An 11139-nucleotide genomic window follows, 5' to 3' on the forward strand; every position below is an offset into this window, starting at 1 on the left:
AGGCAACAACGGGACCATGATAACAACTGGACTAACACGACAACCGGACTAAGGCAACAACCGGACTGAGACACCAACCGGGCTGAGACAACAGTCCGAGACTGAGACAACAACCGGGCTAAGACAACAGCCGGGCTAAGACAACAGCCGGACTAAGACAACAACCGGGTTAAGACAATAACCGGGATAAAACACCAACCGGGCTAAGACAGCAACCGGACTAAGACAACACCCAGAATAGCACAACAACCGAACCAACACAATAACCGGACTAAGACAACAACCGGGCTTAGGCGACAACCAGACTAAGACAACAACCGGACTAAGACAATAACCGGACTAAGACAAGGGCAGGAGTAATACAGCAACCGGACTATCACAACAACTGTACTAACACAACAGGCGGGCTAAGGACACACGGAGACGTGCGCCGTGAACCGGAGGGCTCTGTCCTGGGTATACAACTACCAGGCTAGTGTCACAATGAGGCGCATCGGGGGACGTGACCCAGAGCCGCCGCTGACGTGGTCAGCGACCGCTCATGAAGGACATCACTGGACAAGGACCTGGTAAAAGTGACCCCGAACGTTCGACTCATTGCCCGTCATTATGGGTTTGAGTTTCCTTGCTGACAATGTCGACCTTAAATATGCCAGGAGTTATCGAGCAAACATTGGTTATGTTGTCAACGCTCGACGTATCAAGCTGTGCCCATGGTGACGAGGGCCATAAGTGAACAAGGCTAAGCAAAAAATTACACTCAAGAACTAAGATCCGTGAATACGGAAAATGTATAAGGTCTGCAGAGAAACTGCTGTTAAAAAGGTCGAAGTAATTCGATGCCAAAGTCACCAATCACTCGATCTATTGCATTTCAACGCTGCATACGCGGCAGCATGGAAAGGCCCGCGCGAATCACATGCTGCGTTTTCAGAAGGTTACAGCGACCGATACCGCGCAAAAGGTCAGATAATTGCCTGCTCCAAACATCAGACAATTGATTGTCAAACATCAAATGACCGGTGACAAATGACATTACGTGAATTTCAGATGGTCCTCTGAACCGATCGGGGCTGCTGGGTCGATGAAAGCTCCCATGTCGGTCAGGCACCACCAGAACGGGACCGTCACCTGCGTGTCGATCTAAGCCGGAAAGCCCATTTCCCAAGCCGGAACAAGGCCGGGATCCGTGATTTCCATTGGTCGGAGCCCCCACGTCAGCGAGGACCCCTGCGTCTGTCAGTGACCCAGAATGCCTAACAGAGGGCCTGTGCTGACAAGGGTCCCCGAATCACCAGGGGCAGTGTTCGACGGGCACGAAGAAGGGTGCAAAGGACCTTTCGGGACAGACGATTAGGGGTCCGATTTGAGGGCCCGAAGGACGTGAAGGGCTGGCCGAGGCTGCATTAAGGAGCCTGACACGCAATGCCGGGCCTTCAAATGTCGGTCAGCGGACCCTTCTTGCCGATCGCGGGCCCTCTTAGTCGATGAAAGCTCCTGTGTTGATCAGGCACCACCAGTACCAAATAGTCGGTTCCGTGTCGGTCTGAGCCCTGAGGGCCCATTTCCAACGACAGGGACAGGGCGGATGTCCCACGATTTGTATTGGTTGAGACCCCTGGGCCAATGAGGGGTACCCGATGACGGTCAAGTGACCACAGTGCCTAGCAGGGGTGCTATGTTGTCGAGGTGGTCCGAGTTGGCCAGGGACAGTCTTCGAGAGTGCAAACCCTCTCAGGGAGCTGCTCTCCTACACTGAACCATTATAAACTGACAAGCGCGGGCAATCTATTCCCTTTAGTCAGTCAACGCCTGGTTCAGGGGCGTAGCTCCATAACATGAGTTGGGGGAGGGAGGTTAGCGGAGAAAATGACCCAACATACCTCAAAATTTGCCAAGAAACAGGTCTCTCCACAGATTCAGCCAACATCCTTGCCAAAGTTCGAGGTCTTGAGCCTAAGTTGGCAGGGCTGAAGCCCGCACAACTGAAGAGGAAACCTCACCCCCGGCCTTGTTCCTTCAAGCTATTGACTTCAAAATGCAGACAGAATTGCACCTTCCGGTGCTTCTGGCTTCCACGTTTAAGTTAAAAGAGATAAAGTCAACTAAAGCAAAAACAATCATGTCCCTCGCATTCAAGCGAGTAGATTCGGCTATTTTTTGGTGGACGTTTTACCACCAGAGGGCCTTTGTCAACCCCGTGCCTTGCCCCTCCCTTACCAAGACTCCGGCTACTCTCCTGGTAGGAACGACGCCAGTATATCATCGTCCAGTAGTCATATTCACGAGGTACGGATCATCATTTCATTGGTTGCGCCCACAGAACGCTGGCTTATTAGAAGTGCAGCGGTCGCCACACGCGACCGCTGAACATTACGAGGAACATTACGAGGATTAATTATTTCAAAAACGAGGGGTTGCGCGCTTATGCCGCGGATCATCAGTGTCGGTTGTGCAACTAGACACTGTAATAGCGTCCACAGGCTTCGGGCCGACAGTCCAATGCTCGCATCCAAGAGTTGCAGTCTAGCAGGCGTATCTACATGCTACCAGTCCATGCGGGCGTCATCGTTAGATATGATCACGCGAAACGGACCTTAGAAAAAAACGTTTGGAAGGAAGTTTGTTCAACAAGGAAATTCTATTTATTTTTGAAGGCCACTAATTTGGAAGCACATATTAGGTGCGTCGCAACAAACGTGCGTCGCTTTTGTCCCGAGTTCTCTGTCTCCTGTGTGGGTAGGTATGTGAGGGAAGATTCCCATAGGTGGCCTTGTTGTGAGTGTTGTGCGTCAGACGCAAAATTCGATTGGGTTGGACTGGATGAGCTGAAGGTATGGATGGCAGGCTTTTCCACGATCATCTGCTCGACGCTTAGGTAAATAGTCTGTGTATAGTTGAATAAGTTGGGTATGTCTTTCGTGGTCAATGGGCCATGTATTATATGATTTAAGTTGTGTAGCTATTTGTATGATTCATGAAGCTATTTACTATTCATGGTCATTTTTGCTGGATGCGCAAATTATTGGTGTTGTGAAAACCCCGTGTGAGTCCATAATCAAATGATATGGGATTGGATTTGATTGGGTTTATGTATGTGGTGGATGACTACTAATGTCTAAATATCTTATCTCTATTTTGAATGCAATTGAGATTCCTAAACTGTGTGGATTGCTTCCTTAAATGTGTAGGAAATACTAACTAAACACTGAGTACCAAAATTTGGCAAGCAACTGATGCCTAGTATGTCTTTGTGGTATAAGGCTGGTTTAGCTTTGATTATTCCAGCTTCAAGGGCTAGATGCTGTATTCCAGATGTTTAAAGCCTTTGTTAGTGTGGTTTTATGGATGACACCATGTTATGCTATGCAATAGAAGATATTGGATAGGGTTATGTACATCTACTCATTTATATCAATTTGTGCCCATTACCTAACCAGGTATGGCAACTAGGTGCTTGTGTGCATGCTGTGAATTAGTGAAATGCTTTTCAGTGGAGGTTTCAGGTGACATTCTGCATAGCAGAGTGTTAATGCTGTATCCAATGCAGGAATAAAGTATGGTGAAATCTAACAGTCCATAGATGTGATTTAGCCATATTTGGTTATTAGGATTATGTTCTGTCACAAAGTTGCTCCTTTGCGTTCAAAGGCAAAGCTGTTTGTTTTATGCTGTATTGATGTTTTTAGAATATAGGGGAGTACTATTGTGCTAACAAACAAAAAATGAGCTCAAAGTGAATAAGTAACCAAGTTAAATATAGCCACATCATGTGCCACATTTGTAATTGAAAATGACAAGAAGCAACAATATGTTTCTTGCTCATCTCAGGACTTTCACCTGACATAAGCATCCACATATTGTATTGCTATAAATACAATAAATATATGCACTTGTAGGATGAATGTCAATGAATAATAGTGGGCAGTAGATGCCTTGTAGCCTAATTATGCTCCTGTTCACCAGAGTTTTTTCTTCCTTTCAGGGACTGGGCAAGCTGATGCTGCACTAGCCTGCCATTTTTGCCCAGCTTCATCAAGAGTTATGTTGTCATGTGACCAGTGTTTTAATGTAACAACTTCTCCAAAGTTTAGCAGTCTTATGATTAATGAGTGTGGTCATGACATCAATATTTTGTAACAAAAAGCTGTCAAATTTTACTGCAGGTAAGTGCTTTAATAGTCTGCAGGTATATTTTTGGATTTATACTCTAAACATTGCATTTTCTATTCATTTGTGGTAATACTTGGCTCTTAGTTCCATGTCTAATAAGAACTGATATGCAACATGGTGTTGATTTGTATGAGTCCAAGCATATCACTGTAAGTGGTATGATTGAAATTGATAGCGTGCCATCTGCCTTTATGCAAGTTGTTGCATTTTCTGTGGGTACTGGAAGACCATTTCTGTGATTCACTATTTTACAATAGCAGCAGAACTTATACTGTGGATGGGTAGAGGGCAACTCCGCCCTCCACTTTCCTCCAAATCTGCCATCCCTAGCATTGCCAGCTGTGCAATCATCAATTTGAACATGTCTACAAATTCTGGCATGGTTGATATATATATATATATATATATATATATATATATATATATATATATATATATATATATATATATGTACAAACATGTCTACATATAGGATGTTTATGCAATATTTTCAGTGATATTGTTTGGCCATATTGTGCATTCTCCCATCTTATGGGAAGCCCATGTTCCAAATAGCTTGTCAAAATCCTTAACAAACAGGCTGTGTTTTTTTTAGAAAATCTGGTCTCCCCTCACATGAACTCCACAAAGCCCCATTGTTGTCTGCTGTCACCTGGTAGGAAAGCAGGATACAGCTGTGTACTGAGGCTGACGCGTGTCGCGGCCTTGTCAGGCGCCGCCGCGGACGGCCGGCCGCCGTCATGACTGAGAGTCGGCTGGATATGTCGACCGGCGGCCCTTCGGCCAGCAAGCGGCCGCGTCTGGCCAACCCGGCGCGACCCGACGAGGAGCCGCTGGCGCAGCTGCACGCGCGCGCCCTGCTCGGCTGTCTCTGCCCGCTGCCGGCCGCCCAGCTGGGGGCGCTGTCTGCGCAACTGGCCGCCGCTGAGCCCGGCCGCCAGATGCTGGCGCTCAGCACGCTGCAGCTGCTGCAGGAGGCGGCCCTGCAGCAGCTGCGGCTGGGCAGCATGTGCCGGCAGCTGCAGCGGGCCGTGGGCGGGCAGCGGCAGGCGGATGGCCCACTGAGCGCGGCGCTGCTCGAGCTGCTCGGCTCGGAGCAACCTCTGCTCAGCTGCGGCGCCGGTCGCTGTCTCACGCTCTCTGCCCTGCTACTGCCGCCGGGCCGCGCGCAGCACCTGCTGGAGGCGCTCGTCGAGGCCGTGCTCGAGTCGGAGCGCCCGCTCGAGGTGTGTCACGCGCTCAACGCGCTCCAACGACTCATCGAACAGCATGAGGACGAGCCGGGCAGCGGCGGCGCGGAGCGGCCGCGACCGCTGCCCACCGACTGCGCCGCCGCTAGCGTGGCGCCCGACGCCGAGGCGCTCACCGAAATCAAGTGCTCGATCACGGCCCTGCTGGAGAACCGGTGGGTGCCGGTGACGCAGCGCTTCTGCCAGGTGCTGACGCGGCCGGCGCACGAGACGGAGGTACTGGCCTTCCTGCGGCTTTGGGCCACCATCATCTCGGTCAAGAACAACCTGAGCATCGTCGAGACCAAGTCGTTCTACGGCCGTCTGGAGGGCCTGCTCGGCTCGCTGGGCACGGACGCGTCGCCACACGTGTGGCGCGCCGTGCTGGACCTGTACGCCGAGGTGCTGTGCTACGGCAGCACCATCGCGCTGCAGGACTGCGTGGCCGAGGAGCCGGCCAGCCTGGCACACGCGCTGCTGCGTCAGGCGCGCGCCGGCCGCCTGCTGGAGCTAGTGCCGTACGAGCGCGGCGTGCGCGCCTTCGCCGGCGGTGGCGGCGACGCGGCCGGTGACCGACCCCTGCTGCAGAAGACGGTGCTGCTGCTGCTGAAGGCGCTGGCCGTGACGGTGAAGGAGACGCGCTGCGAGAGCAGCAGCGAGGCGTCGTCGGCGCGCTCGGCCGGCGGCTCTGGCTCCGAGGAGCAGGACATGGCCATCATCGAGCGCACGCTGCGCGACGTGGTGCGCCGGCTCGACGCCTGGATCAAGGCGCGCCTGCCCTTCCACCCGGAGACGCCAATGAGCGAGTGGGCCGTGCTGCTGCTCTGCGACCAAGACGACTACCTGGTGGAGGCCATGGTGTGCCTGCTGGACCTGTGCGGCGGGCTAGCCGACCGCGTGCGAGTGCAGCCTGACTTCGAGCGCGCCATCGACGCGCATCGCAGCTTCGTCCAGTTTCTGAGTACGGTGCGCAGGGACCACGACCTTCTGCTGGACTTCCTCATCTCGAACGAGACGTGCTTCCTGCTCTACCTGCTGCGCTACCTCAAGTACGTGCGGAGACACTGGGACCGCTTCACGCTCGCGTGTGCCGGCAAGCTGGAGGAGGTGATGACGGTGTTGATTCGGCTGCGCATGTCGCTGGAGCGGCTGGTGGCGCGCGACCTGTTCCCCTACAACGTGGCACCGATCCTCAAGCTGCTCGAACGCTGCGAAGAGCTGTACGAGCACAACCCGCGAGCCGGCTAGTGGTGTGCCGCGGCGCCCGGTCACCGCGCGCGCGCGCGCGCTGTGTTCTCCGGTCGTGTGGTGAGCTGGCGGGCGTCGTGGCAGCCGCGGCACGTCCCTGGCTCACCAGCTCAACACAAGTGCACTGATAAGTGTGTGCCCCTCTTGTGCGACGCTCACATCTGACGGTGATGCCCCCTGGCATTGCACGCACGCCACGGTGTCATGACTTCACTTCACTGCCGTTGTCGCATCAGATTCTTCTTTGTCGTTTTCGGCAAGGCGAGTTTTTCGCGGAGATGATGTGCGTGCTCGTGTTGTTAGTGTTATAATGTCTTTATGAGAAGCCATTCCAATGACCTAGTGCCTCGTTTATGGAGAGTGTGTGATGATATTCTTGTGGTTATTTTCCATTGCCTTCCAAAGGACCCATTATGCTTCTCTTGTCATGTCATTCAGCCTGCCAGGTGTTTTCTGAAGCAAGATGGCATGATGGACAAATGCGTTGTTTCATTGGAACTGCGTGGGTGAATGATTTCAAGCATTACGACATCATTTGTCTTCTGTGGAAAGCATTCCACAAGCGGCAAATGAACTGAAATGGCAATACCTGTTGGGAATCATGGGCTTGTGGATGAACTACATAATATTTTCTGCAGTCCCCGCACACACCCACACAGGCCATTATTACATGTCATCCATGTGAATGTAATAACTTACATTCGTCATGCATTTTACCCCTATACCTATCCGTTAACTACTTGTGATTCCGACTCAGACTGCCGCATTCATTCGCGTTGTCTTGGAAACCGCGTTGAGTTGTCCACGCAGTGGCTGTTACGATTTTTTCAACACTGATTCAAGATCATTGCGATCGGGGAATGTGCATACTGGCAGATGTCCTGCTCATGGACCCTGTTATTTCGCTGCTCGGTTGGTAGTTTCAGGCATCCATTGGGCGTGTTAATGGTCGGCGCTAGAATCCATTGGGCGTGTTAACACGCGCTTGGGTGTGGGCGTCAAATTGACCCCCCAAAGGTTTTTCCAGAATGGTTTCGGAACTGCGCGGCGTAGCCGCGCCAAATTTTGCATAGTTGGAGAAAACTGAATAGCGGATCGTTTAGACGCAAAAATTTAGATGTACATTGTAAGGTTGCCGACCTACGGCAGGTCAAAGTCGGGCCACGGTTTCGGCGAAGGCAATTTCCAGGGAATCCTTCAATCTGATCCAACAACGGACTGTTAGACGAAGTCATACATATCTGAGATGCTTTCTTAGGCAACACAATAGTTGAATGAGCAAATGACATTGACCTAAGGTCAGGTATGAAGGCCACACCAAGGTCAAAACCGACCTGTTTTATTACTCCAGGGTTTGCTGCACGGGATAGTTTCTGGTGCTCATTTCGAACCTATTGATAGCAGGAACCGCATTATACACCTTCCATCGACTTCTTAGAGGTCAGAATAGGTCACTGACCTAAAATAACCTACGTCAACATTTTGTTTTGGGAACATGCTGCCTAGCGTTATCTTTGTCGTTTAGTCAAATGCAAAACTTAAGGCAATCTTGTATGATTTTGGTCACATTGACCTTCAAAAGGTCGAACAAGGTCATTGACCTTAGATAAGAGTGCGACCTTTTGCATAGAAACGGTTATCTATGTTCTGGGGTCACTTTGGAGACCAACCTAGAACTTGACCTTGTTTGATCAGGTCACAACCTAGTAACCTGAAACTTTGACCCAAGTGAGTTCACGTACAGGTCAACACACCTGCAAATTGGGTGTCTCTAGCTTTCCTAGTTCCCGAGATCTTAGGGGGGTGGGTCGAATTGACCCCGCGCCCGAGCGAAAGTATCTAGCCGGCCACCCGGGCGCGTGTTAATGGTCGGCGCTAGAATCCATTGCGTGTGTTAATGGTCGGCGCTAGAATCCATTGGGTGTGTTAATGGTCGCGCGTTACGCCAGAACAATCGAATGTGTGGTGAAAATGGTGGTGTGCATGTTACGGTTCATACCCACAATGATTTGGAGACCTGTAAGAATACGCAATGCGAGCTGCGTGTGCGTTAAGTTTTTGTGATAAGTGTTTTGTCATCACTCCGCACCAGACCGTAGAATTAAGCTCTGAATTAGCTTGCCTTGGTTGATCTTGACCACCGTTCTCGTTATCCAGTCGAATTTGTATACGCATCCATGAAATAGAACACCAATGATTTAAACTCAGGAAACAGGGATTTACGAAGTTCAAACACAAAACATAACTCTGTATCCGTTTGTTCGGAAGTCTGTCAGGCTCGGAGTCATGGTTTAAACCCGTGTCCGGACCGGCAGTTCAGATTCTTTATAGCGGGAGCTTCCTGTGGGCAATGCATCGTGGCAACGCATTTTTCATTCCAGGGCAGGTAGTGCAGACGAGTTAGTGGCGACTTGGTGATCAAATATTGGGATCAGATGGTGGAAAGGTGGTTAGGAGGTGGACTTCTGTATTTAGTTGTGAACGGTGAAGCTCCGTTGCGTCATATCAATCACTCGAGTGACTCATGTAGTTTACATTGTTTGCGAGCCCGTTTGTATTGTCATCAGCCATGTATATAGATAATGCCGCATTTGATTCGCACATGGATCCATATTGTAATAATCATTCATGTTTGTATCTCAGCAAGTGGTTGGAAGCACAAGCCTGAGCCAGTTACGAATGCAATTTGTGGATTAAGGCCACCGAAAACCACGGAGAGGCTCCATTGTGAGCACCTGTACAGAGAAAACTTAAACTTGGCGAGGTGCCCCTACGCATTTCCGGTGTATATACGAGGAACTTTGGAGGACATAGAAGTCACACATGATGTAAGGAGCTTTCAAATCCGTCTTTTGCTTGACATCAGATGGAGCATTGTCCAGAATCGCTCCACGAGTTCTTCATTCAGGCATTCAGTCGTTGGTAGGAATGACTCCGGTATCGGAACGAATGCGACTGAAGACAAACACAAAGTTTCACCTGACCTGGGGTTTTGGATTCCTCAGCTCTTCTTGGCATCGTCCCAGCCCCAGTCACTTCACCTCGACGTGTCCCGCGAGAATGATGTGGTGCAAAGCGGTGGTGTGTTCAAAGTGCAACGACGATTGTTTTCTAGAGTGTGGTGCAAAAATGATTTATGGCGTTATCCGCTAGATTCTCATGAGTGTGTATGGCATATCGGAGCGTTCCAGGCACAGAACTATTCTGTACAGCTTTTTTGGGATGATGCAGTGTTTACTACGGGAAACCTTTCGCTGACGGGCTTCGACGTGAGTGTTTCCTTTCAAAATCAAACGGCCCTGCAGTACGTTTCTATTGATAACAGACAAGTGTCTCGGCTTCCAATCGTGGTAAAAATCCGCAGGAATCGATTCCATGCCATCCTCCGCGTCTATCTACCCAGTGTTTGCATGGCCGTCATCGCATGGATTTCTTTCTACATTCCGGACGAGCTCGCCGAGGGGCGCGTCCTGGTCACCGTCCTCAACCTGGTCGGCACCATCCAGATGTTGCGCGTGCTACATCATGATCCGCACGGGGGAGTCATCAAGGCGATCGACGTGTGGATGATCTCTATCATCGTCTTCATCTGGGTGTCCGTCGTCGCGTGTCTGCTCGACCTAGACCTGGCGTTTCGCGGCATCGAGCGCGAGCAGCAAGAGTCGCTCGACGACCTGGTCTTCTTCTACCGGCAGCCGAAGCTGGCGCGCCAGCTCGCTGACACCGGACACCGGGAGCTGTTGCAGCGGCGCCGCTCGACCGTAGTCGAAGCAGGCGTGCTTGCCGCCCGGCTGCGGCTGCAGCGGCGCGCGGCCACCGCCGGCCAGCTGACGTTCGAGCGGCGCCGCTCGACGCGCGTCGGCGACGACCTGTTCTTCGACGCCGAGGCCGACGAGAGCTCACCGGCGGCGGAGCGGGTGGAGTGGAGCGATTTCTACCAGTGGGCCCACGAGCGGCACGCGGCCCGCCACCAGCGGCCCGACGAAGCAGAGCTCGAGGACGACAGCTCCCAGTGGAGCGTTAAGTCGCTTTTGCAGAACATGTGGGACATCCGCAAGGAGTACCGCTGGTTCACCTGGTCCGACTATGTGTCCAAATGTGTAGAGATCATGTACCCCGTCTTCTTTTGCGTGTTTTTGGTGATCTATTGCCTGGTTTTCGTGCCCTACGACGAATCGTACGACGCTGACGTCTAAATACAGGTATCGTCGTCGTCTAAATAAACAGGACAGGTCGTCTTTTTAAATCATAGGAAGATGGTGTGTGGTTAGTTTTTTTTGCAAGATTTTATCGAACCTTATGAATGAATGGATTTTTGGTATCCGAGCTCACGCTAAGCAGGGTTGGTTGTGCGAGCCCTGGCCCCTACCATCTGAGCCGGCAGGTTTCAATTTTTGTTTTTGTTGTTATGGTGTTCTCTGCCAAATGACTGATACTTCAGTATTCGAATTGAGTTGTCATGGTCTTTACGGCTACAACCGAATGACCA

General features: G+C 51.3%; 2 protein-coding genes and 1 long non-coding RNA gene across 3 annotated transcripts; all 3 read left to right on the forward strand.

Annotated features, from left to right (window-relative positions):
- The first annotated feature begins 2745 nt into the window (after positions 1-2745).
- LOC119094071 (uncharacterized) lies at positions 2746-5012 on the forward strand. The gene is made up of 3 exons (XR_005093749.1): positions 2746-2878; positions 3986-4166; positions 4886-5012. It is a non-coding gene; the product is annotated as an uncharacterized LOC119094071 (long non-coding RNA).
- Positions 5013-5442: 430 nt separating this feature from the next.
- On the forward strand, positions 5443-6650 carry LOC119094180 (protein lines). The gene is made up of 3 exons (XM_037217255.1): positions 5443-5468; positions 5513-5867; positions 5991-6650. The coding sequence occupies exons 1-3, from the start codon at positions 5443-5445 to the stop codon at positions 6648-6650; spliced, it is 1041 nt and encodes a 346-aa protein (XP_037073150.1).
- A 2425-nt stretch (positions 6651-9075) lies between these two features.
- Positions 9076-10846, forward strand: LOC119094181 (gamma-aminobutyric acid receptor subunit beta-3). The gene is made up of 2 exons (XM_037217256.1): positions 9076-10381; positions 10538-10846. Exons 1-2 carry the CDS (start codon positions 9233-9235, stop codon positions 10844-10846), a joined length of 1458 nt encoding a protein of 485 aa, XP_037073151.1. The 5' UTR covers positions 9076-9232.
- The last annotated feature ends 293 nt before the right edge of the window (positions 10847-11139 follow it).

The sequence above is a fragment of the Pollicipes pollicipes genome, unplaced genomic scaffold (assembly GCF_011947565.3).
Source record: "Pollicipes pollicipes isolate AB1234 unplaced genomic scaffold, Ppol_2.1 Scaffold_4002;HRSCAF=4701_pilon_pilon_pilon, whole genome shotgun sequence".
In the NCBI taxonomy this organism is placed as follows: Eukaryota; Metazoa; Arthropoda; class Thecostraca; order Pollicipedomorpha; family Pollicipedidae; genus Pollicipes; species Pollicipes pollicipes.